Source organism: Trichechus manatus, unplaced genomic scaffold (assembly GCF_000243295.1).
Source record: "Trichechus manatus latirostris isolate Lorelei unplaced genomic scaffold, TriManLat1.0 scaffold00067, whole genome shotgun sequence".
Lineage (NCBI taxonomy): Eukaryota > Metazoa > Chordata > Mammalia > Sirenia > Trichechidae > Trichechus > Trichechus manatus.
In genome coordinates, this window is record NW_004444003.1 from 5,100,525 (window position 1) to 5,119,215 (window position 18,691).

At 38.8% G+C, this 18,691-nt stretch overlaps 2 protein-coding genes across 8 annotated transcripts in view; one reads left to right on the top strand and one right to left on the bottom strand.

Annotated features, from left to right (window-relative positions):
• CDC123 (cell division cycle 123) overlaps positions 1 to 15,956 on the bottom strand; it is a 65,826-nt gene extending 49,870 nt beyond the window's left edge. For 2 of the 5 annotated variants that reach the window (XM_023734362.1, XM_023734361.1), the window contains exons 1-3: positions 15,610 to 15,917; positions 10,791 to 10,862; positions 1,232 to 1,279 (exon numbers count right to left, since the gene is read on the bottom strand). In XM_023734362.1, the coding sequence (XP_023590130.1) occupies positions 1,232 to 1,279; positions 10,791 to 10,862; positions 15,610 to 15,683 (194 nt within the window). In that variant the 5' untranslated portion in view covers positions 15,684 to 15,917. Of the gene's footprint in view, positions 1 to 1,231; positions 1,280 to 10,790; positions 10,863 to 15,609 lie in introns of all 5 variants that reach the window. The other 3 variants (XM_004379683.2, XM_023734364.1, XM_023734363.1) reach the window with 3 other exon arrangements.
• A 73-nt stretch (positions 15,957 to 16,029) lies between these two features.
• Positions 16,030 to 18,691, top strand: part of NUDT5 (nudix hydrolase 5) — a 28,300-nt gene continuing 25,638 nt past the window's right edge. The window contains exon 1 of one of the 3 annotated variants that reach the window (XM_023734366.1): positions 16,030 to 16,175. The gene's annotated coding sequence lies outside the window, so the exon portion shown is untranslated. Of the gene's footprint in view, positions 16,176 to 16,206; positions 16,507 to 18,691 lie in introns of those variants that run through there. The other 2 variants (XM_004379684.3, XM_023734365.1) reach the window with 2 other exon arrangements.

Genomic DNA, 18,691 nt, shown 5'->3' on the forward strand with positions numbered 1-18,691 from the left:
GTGAAGGGTCTGAATTTTATCTTACTTGCAAGCTAACAAGTTAGCCTGCTGCAGTTTCATAGATGCTGACAGAAAACATGAGACTCCTGGGTCAGAAAGAAAGGACTCTATTACTCATGACACAGCATGCAGCATGGGCTTCATCTTCACTTCCTTCTTGCCCCTAGCCCCACAGGGGTGATACAGAGTGGTCCAGGTAGATGCTGTGCACACAGTAGGTTTGCATCACAACTGAAGAACCCTGAACTTGGGGAAGCCCATCTTTTATAATGGGCTGCAAGTAAACTTGCCTAATTTTTGCCTGAAAAGAGACATTATCTTTATTATACTGGACAGTAAACAAATCTGCTCTCTGTTCTGAAGAGAGACATTATATCTTCAAAGGCAGCTTACTATATAAATATCCTTAAAAAGACCGTCAGCCTGAGGGACCAAATTGCTGAACTGAGGGCTGTGGGGACCATGGTCTCAGTGAACATCTAGCTCAACTGGCATAACATAGTTTCTAAAGAAAACGTTCTACATTCTACTTTGGTGAGTAGCATCTGGGGTCTTAAAAGCCTGTGAGCAGCCATCTAAGATACTCCACTGGTCTCACCCCTTCAGGAGCAAGGGAGAATGAAGAAAACTAAAGACACAAGGAAAAGATCAATCCAGAGGACTAAGGGACCACATCTACCACAGCCTCCACCAGACTGAGTCCAGTACAATTAGATGGCGTCTGGCTACCACCACTGACTGCTCTGACAGGGATCACAATAGAGGGTCCCGGACAGAGCTGGAGAAAACTGTAGAACAAAATTCTAACTCACCAAAAAAAGGCCAGGCTTACTAGTCTGACAGAGACTGGAGAAACCTCAAGAGTATGGACCCCGAATACCCTTTTCAAGAGTATGGCCCCCAAATACCCTTTTAGCTCAGCAATGAAGTCACTCCTCAGTCAAAGATTAGACAGGCCCATAAAACAAAATGAGACTAAAGGGCACACCAGCCCCGGGAAAAGGACTAGAAGGCAGGAGGGGACAGGAAAGCTAGTAATACGGAACCCAAGGTTAAGAATAGAGAGTGTTGATATGTCGTGGGGTTGTTAACCAATGTCATAAAACAATATGTGTACTAACTGCTTAATGAGAAACTAGTTTGTTCCGTAAAACTTCATCTAAATAAAAAAAAAAAAAAAAAAAGACAGGGATAAAAGTTGTCAGTGCCTCTCCTTGAAAATGTACAATACCTTGAGAGACTGCAGGAGAACTGTCTCCCAACACCAGCTGAGCAATCACTGCAAATAGAATAGTTACTGTTTTAGGCCACTAAGTTAGGTCACAATTGATGGCTGATACAGACAATTATCATTAAATATAAAGACAAAATACCAAGAACCTTCATAAAGAAAAACAGCTCACAATAAAGGAACACAAATCAGAATGACATCAGACTTTGTAGCATAGTAGAAGTCAGTAGGGAACACCTTCAAAATCATGTTGCTGTAGTTGTTGTTAAGTGCCATCCAGTTGGTTCCGACGCATAGCAACCCTAAGTACAACAGAATGAAACAGTGCCTGGTCCTGCGCCATCCTCACAATCACTGTCATGCTTGAGCCCGTTGTTGCAGCCACTATGTCAATCCATCTCATCGAGGGTCTTCCTCTTTTTCACTGACCCCCTACTTTACCAAGCGTGATGTCCTTCTTCAGGGACTGATCCCTCCTGATAACATGTCCAAAGTATGTGAGAGGTAGTCTCGCCATCCTTGCTTCTAAGAAGCATTCTGGTTGTACTTCTTCCAAGACAGATTTGTTTATTCTTTTGGCAGTTCATGGTATATGCAATATTCTTCACCAACACAACAATTCAAAGGTGTCAATTCTTCTTCAGTCTTCCTTATTCACTGTCCAGCTTTCGCATGCATGTGAAGCGATTGAAAACACTGTGGCTTGGGTCAGGTGCACCTTGGTCTTCAAGGTGACATCTTTGCTTTTAAACATTTTAAAGAGGTCTTCTGCAGCAGATTTGCCCAATGCAATGAGTCCTTTGATTTGCTGACTGCTGCTTCCATGGATGTTGTTTGTGGATTCAAGTAGAATGAAATCCTTGAAAACTTCAATCTTTCCTCTGTTTATTATGATGTTGCTTACTGGCCCAGTTGTGAGGATTTTTGTTTTATGTTGAAGTGTAATCCACACTGAAGACTGTAGTCTTTGATCTTCATCAGGAAATGCTTAAAGTCCTCTTCACTTTCAGGAAACAAGGCTGTGTTATCTCTACATCGCAAGTTGTTAATGAGTCTTCCACCAATCCTGATGCTGTGTTCTTCTTCATATACTCCAGCTTCTCGGATTATTTGCTCAGCATACAGTCTGAATGCATATGGTGAAAGGACACAACCCTGACACACACCTTTTCTGATTATAAACCACGCAGTATCCCCTTGTTCTGTTTGAACGAACTGCCTCTTGGTCTATGTACAGGTTCCCCATAAGCACAATTAAGTGTTCTGGAATTCTCATTCTTCCCAATATTATCGATAATTTGTTAATGTAACTATATGATCCACACAGTTGAATGCCTCTCCCTAGTCAATTAAACATCTCTTTATGGTACTCTCTGCTTTCAGCCAAGATCCATTTGACATCAGCAATGATATCCCACGTTACAAGTCCTCTTCTGAATCAGAGTTGAATTTCTGGCAGTTCTCTGTCAACGTACTGCCGCAACCATTTTTTAACTATCTTCAGCAAAATGTTATTTGCATGTGATATTAATGATATTGTTCAATCATTTCTGCATTCCACTGGATCACCTTTCTTTGGAATAGGCGCACATATGGATCCCTTCCAGTCAGTTGGCCAGATAGTTATCTTCCAAATTTCTTGACATAGATGAGGGAGCGCTTCCAGTGTTGCATCTGTTTGTTGAAAGATCTCAACTGATATTCCGTCAATTCCTGGAGCCCTGTTTTTCACCAATGCCTTCAGTGGAGCTTGGATTTCTTCCTTCTATACCATCAGTTCTTGATCACATGCTACCTCCTGAAATGCTGAACATCGAACAATTCTTTTGGTACAATGAGTTTGTGTATTCTTTCCATTTTCTTTTTATGTTTTCCCCGTAGAATACTTCAATATTGCAACTTGAAGCTTAAGTTCTTTCTTCAGTTCTTCAGCTTGAGGAACACCAAGTGTGTTCTTCCTTTTGTTTTATAACTATAGGTATTTGTACATTTCATTATAATACTTCACTTTGTCTTCTTGAGCTGCCCTTTGAAATCTTCTGTTCAGCTTTTTTACTTCATCATTTCTTCCATTTACTTTAGCTACTCTACGTTCAAAAGCAAGTTTGAGAGTCTTTTCTGACACCATTCTGGTCTTTTCTTTCTTTCTTGTCTTTTCAATGACCTCTTGCCTTCTTCATGTATGATGTCCTTGACGTCATTTCGCAACTTATCTGGTCTTCAGTCATTAGTGTTCAGTGTGTCAAATCTATTCTTGAGATGGTCTCTAAATTCAGATGGGACATACTCCAGGTCGTACTTTGGCTCTTGTGGACTTGTTTTAATTTTCTTCAGCTTCAACCTGAATTTGCATTATGAGCAATTGATGGTCTGTTCTGCAGTCGGCCTCTGGCCTTGTTCTGACTGATGATATTGAACTTCTCTTTCCACAGATATAGTCGGTTTGATTTCTGTGTATTCCACAGGTGAGGTCCACATGTACAGTCATCGTTTATGTTGTTTAAAAAGGTATTTATGTTGAATAAGTTGTTGGTCTTGCAGAAAGAATTCTATCATGTAATCCCTGGTGTTGTTTCTATCATCAAAGCCATATTTTCCAACTACTGATCCTTCTTTGTTTCCACTTTTCACATCCCAATCACCACTAATTATCAATGCATCTTGATTGCATGTTAGATCAACACAGACTGCACTGGCCAATTTTTTCAGAAGTAAACTGTCAGGTCCTTCTTCCTCGTCTATCTTAGTCTGGAAACTCCGCTGAAACCTGTCCACCAAGGGTGATCCTGCTGGTATTTGAAATATTGGTGGCAAAGCTTCCAGTATCACAGCAACACACAAGCCACTAAAGTATGACAAACTGACAGACACGTGGTGGGCAGAAGTAAGTAAAAATCATCAGTTTCTTCATCTTTGGCATTAATGGTTGGTGCATAAATTTGAGTAACAGTCGTATTAACTGGTCTTACCTGTAGGTGTACGGATGTTATCCTATCACTGACAGCACTGTACTTCAGCATAGATCTCGAAATGATCTTTTTAACGATGAATGTGACATCGTTCCTCTTCAAATTGTCATTCCTGGATAGTAGACTATATGATTGTCCAGTTCAAAATGGCCAATACCGGTCCATTTCAGCTAACTAATATCTAGGATGTCAATCTTTAAGCCTTCCATTCATGTTTTAAAATTTCCAATTGTCCTTGATTCATATTTCATACATTCCATCTTCCAATTACTAATGGATGTTTGTAGCTGTTTCTTCTCATTTTGAGTCGTGCCACATCAGCAAATGAAAGTCCTGAAAGCTCTACTCCATCCACATCATTAAGGTCAACTCTACTTTGAGGAGGCAGCTCTTCCTCAGTCACTTATGAGTGCCTTCCAACCTGAGGGGCTCATCTTCCAGCACTGTATCAGATAATGTTCCACTGCTATCCATAAAGTTTTCACTGGCCAATTTCTTTTTGGAAGTAGATTGCCTTCTTCCTAGTTCATCTTAGTTTGGAAGCTCCACTGAAACCTCTCCACCATGGGTGACCCTCCTGGTATTTCAAATACCATTCGCACAGCTTCCAGCATCATGGCAACATGCAAGGCACTAGAGTACAACAAACTCATTTTTATTACCTCAAAGTCATGAGTATTAGTTTTCTACCTACAATTCCCTACTAGGCTAAACCAAGTAATCAAATGTAAGAGTAAAATAAAGATTTTTTTCAGATATGCAAACACTCAAAAGATTTTCCTCCTATGCACTGTAGAGCATGTGCTTCAATAAAACTAGTAAACCATAAGAAACAAAAATGTGGTATCGAAAAGCAAGAAATCCAACACAGAATAGTGAATAAAGTTCCAAGCTGACAGCTGTATACCACACCTGGAAAACTGCCAGCTCAGACTGGAAAAGGAAAATGGAGGGTTGCCTAAGAGATCTCCAGGGAAGGAAAAACAGAACTGCTAGATTTGGAACTCTACTTGAGTATTTAGAAAGATAGCTAGTAGGCATAATGACCTATCTACTGCAACATTTGCAAAATATTAGTGATTGACACATAAGAAATAAAGCAAATACAAAAACATGATTATTAGTTCCAGAGAAAACAAAATTGTAAAAGAAAAAGTAATCATAATACATAATATAGCTCAGTAGGGAACAGAGATGTTATAACATTGTAAACACTGGCTACTGACTTAACCAAAAATTTTCATGAAAGTAAAGAGAGTATAAAAACCCATTGCCATCGAGTCGATTCCAACTCACAGCGACCCTACAGGACAGAGTAAAACTGCCCTCATAGAGTTTTCAAGGAACAGCTGGTGGATTCGAACTGGTGACCTTTTGGTTAGCAGCCAAGCTGTAGCCAAATCTTCAAATTCCATAACAGAAAGTCAAGAAATAATACCTACAACAGAGAAAACATTAAGAAATAGTAGTATAGGCATACTGTTAAGAAATATAAAGCTACAGAGAGTGATTCAATTTATATTTTTTGAGAGTGTACTATGTATTGTGTTCTTCCAACTGGTAGCAATTACTTTAAAGACATATCCTCCTCCTTAAATCAAGAAATTCAGAGACTGGTTTATCAATCAATCAATTTGTTACGATTTTGGTTAACGTGTGTCAGTTCCCTGAATCATAATAAACTCTTTGTAATCCTACAGAATTGAGCTTCCAGATCTGCAAGGCTACGAACCAGGTCCGGTACTATAGTGATGATACTAACATACTGTCAACTTGTGAATCCCCGTGCAATTAGCTAGCCTTTCTTTCTCTTACATCTCTCTTTAATGTCACATCCTATTTTTAACTGCACCATCATTACCTTTATCATGGTTTACTTAATCTTACAAAAGGTACCTGACAACCTGAAAAATGTATTTTATCACTCTAAAAACATTTACCTTTTTTTTAGTATAACAAAATATATTTTAAAAACATATTTGTAATCAGTGTATTCATATAGTTCTTCAGAAGAACTTACTGCAATGTCTACAGGAGGGTATGTCTTAAAACCTAGTCACTCTAAAAGATGAAAAAGTGTATAAATTTGCAAATTTACTAAGACTTGACTTTCTAGGGTAAACCTCTAAATACCGAAGACTAAATTGATAAAAGTATGATATTTATATTTAGAAGTATTTTATATTTTCTATATTTATCGTATCTAGCACAGACCTGGTAATGTTATTACTACTCAAATCTATAAATATAAATCTGAAGGGGAGGCCAAAATTTATAACACAGTCCCTAACCTTACAGAGCTTACCATTTAGTAGGGGAGTGAAGGCATAAATATATGACAAAATATTACTAGGAATATGAAAGAAGGTCTCTCAAGTAGAGGAAATATTACAAATAAAGGAACTGATGTTAAAAAAAATACAAATTATGTTTGGGAAACAGCTATAAGAGCACTGGTTTTGGAGAAGACAAATACAGTCTGACTGTCTCAGTTTTGCCACTATTGGTCAAGAGCTTTGTACCTCTATCCTACCAATAAAACAGGGATAACAGCAGTTACTCTACAGAGTTGTAAAGATTCAAAATATGAACATACCTAACGTACGTATCTATTATTATTTTATCTGAAGGGGGACAGGGTCAGGAAAGAGCGAGCCCCGGACCAAAAAGGGATGAGGATTAGTACTTGGAAGGGAGATACCATCTGAGTCAGACCAACTTGTGGGCCTTGTTAAGTATCATCTATATTATAAAAACTTCCTGGATAACCCCAGCTTACAATGATTATTTAAACTCCAAAAACTTTGTTTATAGAATACCTGATGCTCTTATTACAAAATATTTTTCAAAACACAACTCTGCATTAAGCCGTACATGTGGAAGTTGTTGTGTCGCCAGATGTTTTGGTATGTATGTTTTCACCACAACAAAGGAAAAAACAAAAAAGAGAGAGAAACAAACAAAAAACACACAATTCAGATGTCTATTTTCATGTTTGGCTTTGTTACCAAGCCTGGACTCCCAAGATAGGATGTCCCAACCATCCTGTTATTCCAGCAGCAAGCTAAGCACTCACCTCACGGTAAGACCCCAGTAAAAGAGCAGTGAAAATGAATCACTCTCTACATCAGAAATGCAGTCACTTGCCTCCTTTCCGACACTCACTGCAGCAATAATAATCAAACCAAGCATTCTTTCTCACTGAGCCCTGGATACAGCCTCAGAATCCTTCTCAACTGATCACTCCAGGTAACCATTACCAATAGACCTGAGCTGGCAAACAAGAGAAATCTAATTAGCATCCTTGGTCTATACTTAGTATAGACTATCATGGAAAAGAATGAAGTAACTATGTTCATTCATTCATTCAACAATTACTTATTGAGCCCAGATTCTGTGCAAAGGTATAATTGTAAACATCTTAGAATGCTTACATTCTGGTGTACTATACATAAAAGTAATGAGAGATAAGGCATGTAGAATTAGGGGCTATGGCAGACCCCAAAAGCCATTACTCCACTTCTTCTTTGCTATAAAAATGCTAAATTTGTTCAGGTATTAAGTGCTCCTGTGCTTAATGGCCTTCTCCCCAAACTGCAATGATGACTACAAATTAGTCCAAGCCAATCATGGTTATTCCATCTCCCTTCCACGAACCGTGACCCAACTCTGACCAATGGAGAGGTCTAGTAGAGTGCTCTTGAGAAAATCTTTGACCTTAAAAAGGGACTTGAGACAGGAACTCACCTATGCTGGCCTTTGGATATGACTGTTTGAGGGAGGATACGATACATGGAACTACTGCAGCTAACCTGTACTCTGGGAAGGAAAACCAAGAAAGTGTTCTAACATCACTGAATGCCTGAATTTTCCAACAATTGCCATGCCTTCAAGTTTCTTATTATGTGAAATAATATATTTACCTCATTGTTTAAGTCACTTTTAAAGTTGGATATTCTATTACTTGCAACCAAAATCATCCCAACTGACAGAGGGAGCAAATGTAAGAGGGCACTGGACGGCAGGAGGTTAGATTAGAGTGCAAACAGCTAAAAGTCTACACCTATTTCATGGTAGTAGAGACTGATGAAATTATACTCAGAGACATACTCTGCTTTTGTAACTTCTATATAACTAATAAGGAGCCCTAGTGGTGCAGTAGTTAAAGCACTAGGCTGCTAACTAGAAGGTCGGCGGTTTGAACTCATCAGCCACTCTGTGGCAGAAAGATATGGCAGTCTGCTTCTGTGAAGATTACAGCCTTGGAAACCCTATGGGGCAGTTCTACTCTGTCCTATAATGGTCGCAATGAGTCAGAATCAACTCGATGGTAGTGGGTTTGGTTTTTGGTTTTATGTAACAAATAACTTGGAAACTTAGAGAAAACTGTCCAATTCAAGAATTTCATCTCCTGAAATAGGTATTCTACTACACTAGTGGAAAGTGCATAACTTGATACAACTGTTAGTGAAAGTTATTTGCCTAATAATCTGAGTCTGGGAATCTTTTCTACGGCAATAATCCTAACTGCAAATAATACTCTATACAAAAATACGTTCATTGAAGCATTATTTTTCAGTAAAGGTGTAAATCACCTAAATGTCTAACAAATATGGAAATTATTAAATCAATTATGGCAAATACATATACATTTATATTATGCGGTCATTAAAAATAATTTCATGCTTTTTTAAAAATACAGGAAAATGCTTATGCTACAATGCTCAATAAAAAGGAATATAAAACCATACATGTAATATGCTCACAACTTAGGCTAAAAAATGTATTTAAAAAGACTACAGAAAAAATGCTAAAATGTGAAAAGAATATGCTTTCAGGTAGTAGAATTACGGGACTCTTTCCTCCTTCTTTATTCTTTTCTGCAGTACAGTTTAAATGTACTGTAAGATCTGTAAATGTACCCCATTTAAATTATACCAATAATTTCCAAGTTTTTAACTATAAAAGTGATTCAGTCTAAAAGAAGTACCCTTTTTAGATCAAAGCTCTTCTCAATCTCAGTAAATGACATTTTCATTCACCCAACTGCTAAATCAGAAATCTGAGAGTAATTCTTGATACTTTCCTCTCCAACATCAAAAAAACATCTCAAATCCATTCACTTCTCCCTGCTTCAGTGTCCACCAGCTTAGTTCAAACCACTATTAGGTCTCATCTGTCCAATGCAATAGCCTCCTAACTAGTCTTCATTTTCTACAAAGTAACCCATCATATTCTAAAACTGAGATCAAATCAAGTCACTCTCTTGCTTAGATCCCTTCAATACCTAACTATTGTCTTCAGAATAAATTCTAAGCTTTTTAACATGACACTCCCCGCCCCCCAGCCCCAACACACATACACTTAACCTTAGAGGGCAAACCACTTCCCCATCTCACCAACTGTGAATCTTGCACCACTGTCCCCTTACATCTCCATGCTCCTGCCACAACGACCCTCTCTTTGTTTCTTGAGTAGGTTATGATCTTCCAAGCCTACCAGCTTGTGTTCATGCTGTTCTATCAGCCTGGAAGATTCTTCCCTCCACCCTTCAACTGGCTACATTCCACCCAACCTTCATATCTCAGAGGCTCAAAAGTTACTTCTTCAGGGAATTTCCTGACTCTGCCTACAATCCCCTACTCTCCAGCAATCTAATGTCAATGACTCCCCCCACCGTTTCCTTCACAGTACTTTTCACTTAGTATATAGTATTTACTTGTATGTTTGTTTAATGTTCATTCCTGCGAATACTAATGATGATGACAACAGTATTTCTTAAGAGCGTACAATATATTAGGCATTGGGTTACTGTATTATCCCTTATATTTCTTTTATCCTCACATCAACCCTATGAGGTGTTATGCAGAAAAATAAAGCAAAGCAAAGGATAAAGTATGATGTGCCAGCAAGAATTTCTGTTATGTTATTTTAGAAAAGATAGTGAGGGAAATACATTCAGATAATCTGGCTTCTGAGCAGAGAACTGAATGAAAAAATAGGAATGTATTAAATTCAATGATTCCTAAGTTTTTTCAGGTTTGCACTAAAAAGATTGAAAAATGATAACTTCTTCCCTTTACGCTACAAATAAGCGAACTAACCGAACAAAAAAGGTGGAGGTGGGGTCAGGGTGAGTAAATTGTAGGGAATAAAAAGTTAAGGAATTAAACAATAAACTCTTGTAAAGCTTTCTGTTTGCAATGAACAATGAATATTTTATCTCAAAAACTGAAGGATCTCAAAGGGTTTTAACACAGCTTCCCCACCCCACCACCTTCAGGAGAAAAAGTCCTCATTATACTCATTTTCTAAAGGCACATATGAAAGGACTTGCTCAATTTCACAGCTAGTAATTATTAGAAGGGGGAGTACTAAATCTTGAAAATATTATTGATAAAGCATTGACTAGGACTAAGGCAGAAAGATCAGCACACAATTTTAGCTAGGAAAAAAGTGAAGCCCTAAAGGGAAAGAATGGTGTCTAAGCTAAGAATTTACTCATTTTAGACAGAAAATGTTGAAATTCAATCATTACAACATTTCTTTATGATAATGTTTAAAGCGTATTTTTTTCTTATATACTTTACCTTCCTGAAACCACCAGAGTTCCATCATCAAGTAAATAATCCTTCACATTCTGAGGAAGTGGAAGAATGACACTAAAAAAAAAATACACATACCAAAAAAGGTATCATTTTAAAATACTAACCATAAGCAGAAAGAAAAAAAATTCCAACTAATTTAATTTTTGAAATATTTGTTTCCTTTACTTCAATACGGAGTGAAAAATGTTAATGATGTACACTTGGTAGCAGCAGACTAGGAGTTTGAATAATATGAATAAATATTTCCATCAACTAAATTAAGTTCATATAATTACCACAATTGTCTTGTGGTATAAAAACCAACCAAATTCAAAGAACCAGACAGAAATCTTAGTAGAAAGTAACAAGCTCAAAAGAATTCAGAGTGAGCACAATGATCATGTGCCCTTAGGAAAAAGGAGACCAGCAGATATTTGCAAAAACACAGGAAATGCAACCAAACAGACCAAAAGAGTAACAGCATTTGACTACTTTCTAAGATGAATGGCAGAAGTAGACTTGATCTGGAAACCATTCTGTGGGTGGCAATAGCATGTAAGGCTAAGAACTCATGATATGTTTTGGTGGCAATCTATTCAACTGATTGCCAGAGATATCAAGCTGCTTAATGGGGCATACTTTACGTTAATTTGTTTCTGATAATCACTAAGAAGCCAAACTCATACTTAAAGTTACTTAGAAACCAATGTGGTAATTTGCTTCTTATTCTGTTAAAATAAATCATCAAAAATTCCTGCCACTGATACCTAAGAGATACTACTTGAATCATATATCTTTTAAAAAGTGAAAACGATTACAGCCTGCTTTTAGAAAGTTGTTAGAACACCACTGACTTACAATGTGCCTCATTTATTCACTGAGTTTTTTTGGTGCATTATGAATTGTTTCTGTGCACAGAAAAGACTATTGGGCTACTTCGGTTTTAAGTATTAATGTTTGATTTATCAATGTTCAATTCCAAATTCAAATTTAAAAGCCTAGTCCTTCCTCAGGCTTTTAAGTTCAATTAACAAATCTTATTATTCTATTTATAAATCTACTGAATTTTAACCACTTTTAAGTGAGCTTTTGCAGCTTAAAGCCCCTTGATAAATTTAAACTCTATAAAAATAACCTATTTGATTTTCTTTTTAAATACTTCAATTGAGTATAAATAAGCCATCCCAAGTATATAACTCATACGGCTAACAAATTAAACTGTAAATATACTGAATCTAAGATTGTCTTAAACATTCCAATACTATTTAAGAATATGAAATTTTTTCTTATACATTTTAACTTCTCACAATTCTAAACCAATTACCCAATTTAAATTGGTACCATAAGGCTAATCTGTTATGTATACACTAGATTGTTCTCCAAATTCTTAAAGATACCAAATAAATTTAAAGCAGAAAATAACAAAGCTTGAAATCTGAGTTATTTCATTATCTCTATATTTAATTCTACTTCTTCCTGGGGTTAAAGATACTTACCCACTAAAATAATATCCTTTCCAAGAGAATTAGAGAGGACCTTTCCAAGAGAATTTCAAGTTTACCTTCTCAGAGCAGGGATGTGAGTTCCTAGGCATCTAGGGTGATTTTTCTTCATCATAATGAGAGCAGATAGAGTCCTCTTTCATGCCAACAATGTCCGTAAGTCCCCAAATGGGATGATTTCTGAGTCTACATCCCTTGTTGTTGAGTTACACTAATCGTCAACTCTGATTTGAATCTGCACTCGCCCTCCAGGTTGCATCATCCCTTGACTGGACACAAAATATCTACTGTTTGTTTCTATTCTAAATTCTTTGCATAGTCTTCCTATTTGGCAGGTCTACAACTCTTGCAGATATTAAATGACATGAAGTTAGATTCTGCAGCATTCTCATGAGCCACTCAATTTTACAGTCATAGTTCTAAGGACATCCTAATGACATTACCTTGCATCTATCTTAGTTATGAAAGGTAACAAGGATATAAAGGTGATTCCATTAAGAATTCAAAGCCTGGGGGGAGGGGAGGAATAGCTCCTAGCTACCCCCAAAATCACAATACAGTATAAGTGCTGTAATACAGATGAACCAAGTGCTACCAAAATGTAAAGAAAAAGGAACTATGCCTGAAAGACTGAGGCCATAAACAAGTCATTTCTAGACAAACTGTACACATAGCCAATGAGGTTATCAAAAAAGAGCTTAAATCAGTCACTGAAATCCACCCTGGCAGGCAAGAGTCCAGTGAGACCTGACTGACAGATCTAAAAAAAATGAAATACAAAACATCTATTGCATCAAATGGATATAAACCTACACAAAGTATAAACAAGTTGCTCTAACGGAATTTTAGAGCTAGTGGGCACCTTTGAAAGATTACTTAATCTTCATATTTTAGGAAAGAAACAGAGTTAGAAAGATTAAGTGACTTGACCAACATCACCTAGCCAATTATTCTTAAGCCTGAGTGGAAGTTCTAGAACCTGTCAAAAAAATGAACTTGTAGTCTTATCTGCATATTAATCATTTCTAAATCTGATCGATACTCTGATCTGATAAACAGATCTGATAAATAATAATGCTGTCACAATAACTAGAATGTGCTCTTTCAACATTAAAGCTGACATTGGCCGAAGCATGACTTGACTGGATTGGCCTTGGATGCGGAGGGATATCCAGCTGTATGTTATGTTGCAGTGCTATCACCACAGAACTAAACAGACTGAAGAAATGGCTTAAAGACAAAGTAAAAGAAGTTTTAGGCTACCTGGTTAGTTGTGGACTGGTTAGTAGTACTAGAAAATGCCATACCTGTGGGTTTATTTATTTTTCACTTTCAGCTTCGTATGAATGGTACACATTTTCAGTGATCTAAAATTATTTTGCTTCCATGGGTATTTGATGAAATAAAAAATATAAGAATAAGCACCATATATGTGTGCTTACTATATGCTAGCAACAGTGGCAAGCATTTTAAATGCTTCATCTCATTTAATTCCCATGGCAATCCTATTATTTTCTCAATTTTCCAGATGAAGCTTAGACAGAATAAGCACTTTGCTCAAGATGCTGGAGGGACCAGAATTCGAAGCCAGGCAGATGGCTCTGCCTCCCGAGTCCAATTCTTAACCACTATGCTTTACTGCTGAAAGCAAAGACAAAGTATGTTGGAGGCTATAAAAGCTACCTGTACAGAAACCAAATATTAGTTTTAAGCATACTCAGAGGTAAAATGTCTGACAGGTTTACCAATATACCTTCTGTCACACCAACACTAAAGAATTAACCCCAGCATCACCTCAAACCCAAAGCCTACTTTTAATTATGCAAAGTAATGAGGGATTGGAATATCATATAGGAAGATAACTTTTGTTTGAAGGCCATGTATGCTGCTGCTGTTGTTGCTGCTGGGACTCTTTCTTTTGCTCTGATGTGACTTCAACCATCGTTAAAAGCAAAGATTATCTGCCTTTGAGTTGCCCAAGCCTTTCTTACACTATGGATAACTGGAAGTGGGTTCTATGCATGCATAACAAGAAACCAAACCAAACCCACTGCCGTCGAGTCAATTCTGACTCATAGCAACCCCATAGGGTTTCCAAGGCTGTAAATCTCTACAGAAGCAGACTGCCACATCTTTCTCCTGTGGAGCCACTGGTGGTTTTGAAATGCCAACCTTTGGATTAGCAGTCAATCGCTTTAACCACTGCGCCACCAGGGCTCCTTATGTATGAATAACATGATGGGAAAGAACTGTCTTTTTTAATGACCTCCACGTGCTCTTCCAACCCCTCAGGATTTCAAAACAGTTTCCTCGTCTGTACTCACTTTCTGCACCCAGATGAAAAGGAAGAGACAGTATCAAAAAAAAGTGATCATCTAGATCTAAAGGGGGAGAGGGTAAAATACAGAAGATTCTATCCACAGAAACCCAGTTCTTTGATATATCCCTCTTAGTAAGAGCCTACTGTTACATCACGTACCAGATGCTATGATTGTTTTTGAAAAGTCAGGAGCATTCTCCTAGCTGCCTTGCCTACACTACCTTGAATGATGGGGTGAAGGATGAAATAGTTAATTCTCTACTTGTCCTGCAAACAAGGGATGGATTCCTTTTGCTAGACCAGAGAACCAGGAAACTAATACTGTTTCACTCCTTTTCCACATATCTTTCCCAACAGCACGTTACCATCCCTAATGATATACAACTATACCTAACTAATGCTTTCACATATATTATCATGTTGGAGCTTGACAACAGACTAAGGTAGGAAGTTTCTATACCATTGTTCTCATTTTACCGGGGCGAAAAGCAGTTAAGTGACTCGGCGAGTTAGTCAGTGGCAAAGCCCAAACGACCCAGTTCTCCGGATGTACCTTGCCTCTCTGGCCCATGCTCTCATTCTAAAGAGTGATAGTAAAGGGCACAAGTCTCAAGCCTAAACTAGGTTAATCCACTACTCATCCCTTGGTCGACCCTCACTGAACCACGACCCACTTTCCTTACTCCTCTAGCACACTCTCTGACACGCAATAGGGCGCACGGCAAATACTAATCTCTTTCATTAATCTCCCCACTTCAAATAGCACCGTTATTGTTGTTACGTGCCGTGGAGTCGGTTCCGGCTCATAGTGACTCTATGCACAACAGAACGAAACACTACCCGGACCTAGTGGTCAAATATCACCAGGAAGTAGAAACCTCGGCACTGTCGCTCCCATCCAGTCAGTATAAGGCCTGCATTTTTTGATGAAGATGGGATTCGCCCAAAATATCGCACTTCCCCTTTGCCTATCGTCCCGGGGTAACCCCTCCCACCTTACCTCTTGATGGTGAGGCTTCGGAACAGCGGGTACCACGCGGAAAACTGACAGTGCAGCACATGCTCCTTCTTCATCCTCCAGCTGCCACCGCCGCTGCCTTTCCCTTTTCTTTCAGCACTCTCCCGGAACCCTGGTATCCGGACCCGGAAGTGCCCGCCGAGCTATTTTGGTTAAGGACTCTTCCGGTCTACAAATCAAATTGGAGATAGAAGAAAAGAGAGTGGAGAAGGTACTTTTAGTACACACAAACACACACACACTGAGTTTGGGTCCAGGAAGAGGGATTCCGGAAGTGTTGAGAAAGGAATTTTTAAAAAGGTTTCGGCTCCAATTTCTTCCCCTAGAAAACACAACTGACCCGGAAGATAATCTTCTAAAGCAGAGCACCGGCGAGGATTCTACGGGTGCCGGGAGGGAGGCGAGCGCACATCCTTTTAGCCACCGCGAGACGCGGCTGTCTTGAGCAGTAGTAAGCGCATCTCTTGAAACTGCTGCTTCAGACTTGCTTTTTCTTTTTTCATCCCCCTTCCCAAAGGAATAACCTTCCCTTCACTCTACACCTTGGAGTAAGTAACTGGGCGCGGGCTAATCATTGTACCAAATTTCTTTGGGGAAGAGGGTGAGAGGATAGAGAGGGAGCACATCTGGAACGTGCGAACACTGTAGGCAGCCGCGCGCGTGTCTCCCTTTCTGCGGACTGGGCTCACATCCAGGAAGACACCGCTGTGGAAGCGCGGAAAGGAGAACAAGTTCAGAAGAAAATTAGGAATTGGGAGAGAAGAGGCCTCGGATACTTGAAGTAAAGAAAGCGAGAAACACCACAGTTAAATGCTGATTTGTTTGTAATGGTTGAGGCAGCTGCAAATGGGTGGAATGGTCTCTCGTCTTCGTTCGTTGGTGAGTGTTATGAGAGAGAGAGGGAGGGAATCCTGTCTCTACCATCCTGGGGAGTTCAACTTTGGAGATAAAAGAGAGTTGTCTCTTTCAAACCTAAACTTCATTTATTCTTGCCCTGCAGAAGTTACCAGCCTAGAAAAACACAGCCAGATTTTATCAGTATCCTTCCTTATGATGCAATCATAAGACTGGAAAATTCTAGTCGAACTTGAAATAGCATTTTTTTTCCCTCCTCTCCTTCCCATCCATCCCCCATCACCCATTTTTCCTCCTCCTCTGTTGTGTGCCATTGAGTTGATTCCGACTCACAGTGAGCCTATAGGACAAAGTAGAACTGCCCCCGAAGAGTTTTCTAGGCTGTAATCTTAACAGGTTACTAACGCCAACCGGAAGATCGGTAGTTGGAACCTAGTGGCTCCGTGGGGGGAAAAAAAATGTAAAAAAAGACCTGGCGATCCGCTATCGTTAAGATTGGAGCCCTGGTGGCACAGTAGTTAAGAACTACGGCTGCCAGCCAAAATAAAAGGCCTGCAGTTCGAATCCACCAGCCGCTCCTTGGAAACCTTGTGGGGCCGTTCTACTCTGTCCGGTAGAGTCTCTATGAGTCGGAATTGAGTCTATGGCAACGGGTTTGGTTTTTTTTTTTTTTTTTTTGGATTCCAACCAGAAAACAGAGTGCATATTAAGAAATTTCAATTTTGTTTCTTTAAAAGAGAAATCACTAGTTGCTGATAAACGCCTTTTACTTCTAGCCAAAAACTAAAACTAAACCCGTTGCGGTCGAGTCGATTCCGACTCAGAGAGAGCCTATGAGAACAGAGTAGAACTGCCCTATACGGTTTCTAAGGGGGTGGCTGGTGGATTCAAACTGTTGGTTAGCAGCCAGGCTCTTAACCACTACGCCAGCAGGGCTCTACCAGTGCTTAAAAGCCTTGGGCTTGTTCCAGGCACCTACGCCTAGGGGCACACACATTTTTAAGTATCTCCTTAAAATTCCACATTCTTACTGGTTTTCCTAAGCAATTTTAAATTAGAAAGAAGTGAGAACCCCATCCACTGCAGGCCTCTTAAAGATATTCATTAGGGAAATTAACTGGAACTGTTTGTGTTTGAATTAGACACTTTTCCCCCATTATCGCTGTTTTCCCTCTCCCTCGCCCAGTAATATACATTATTTCATTTTTTTTCTCAAAAAAAATTTTCTCAAAAGTGTTAACTGCTAAGTGGTTTAGTTGGACACATTGCCTTTAAAGATACATTTTCAAAGCAGAGATAAATAGATGATAATGTTACAGTATATGTTGCTGGGAGTTGGTAATGGTTCATTATACCTACTTTGGAGATCCAGGATTATGCAAACCTTTCTGTTTGAGGGAAAGATGGAAGCAATATTCTATATATGCTGGGAGAATGATGCTAGACTGCCCTATCTATGAGACACCTAATGGAGAGTTCTCTCAAATATTTATTTTGATCTGACCTAGAAATAAAGAAGTTGCAGCTGAAGGAAATGTGATCTGTGTGAATTTGAGTAAGGTATTTTCTGTTGAAGATAGGAATTAATAGATGTATAGAAGAAAGTAGAAGTCAGGAACATACACGTTCTGGGAGGAGTATTACTTTAACAGCACAGGAAACATTTGAGCATAGAGGCTGAGGCAGCTGCAAAGCTTTAATCTGAATTGCAGTTATTTGTAGAGAAGCAGCTAAGTTTATAAACTTAAATATACATACTACAGGGGAGGAATTTGATAGAGTTTTTTTTACTCAGGCATACTTTTGAAGTGTGTTCAGTGAATTTTTAGTATTGTTGGTTTTAAATAACTATTGCTATACAAGAAATAAATGGGCATTACTAACAGGAGATAGATACTCAAACTGTAGCTAAATCATGGAGTCCCTGGGTGGTGCACAAGGTTAAGTGCTTGACTACTAGCCAAAAGGTTGATGGTTTGAACCCACCCACAGCCACCTCAGAAGATAGACCACATCATCTGTTTCTGAAAGGTCACAACCTTGAAAACCTTATGGAGCAGTTCTATGCCTGCACACATGGGGTCTCCATAAGTCGGAATCAACTCGTGGGCAACTAACAACAGCGTAGCTAAGTTAGCTTTCACTATCTTTTAGCCACCATGTCCATGTTTGTCTTTACTTAGCCATGAAGTGCTTATCAAGGTTGTTA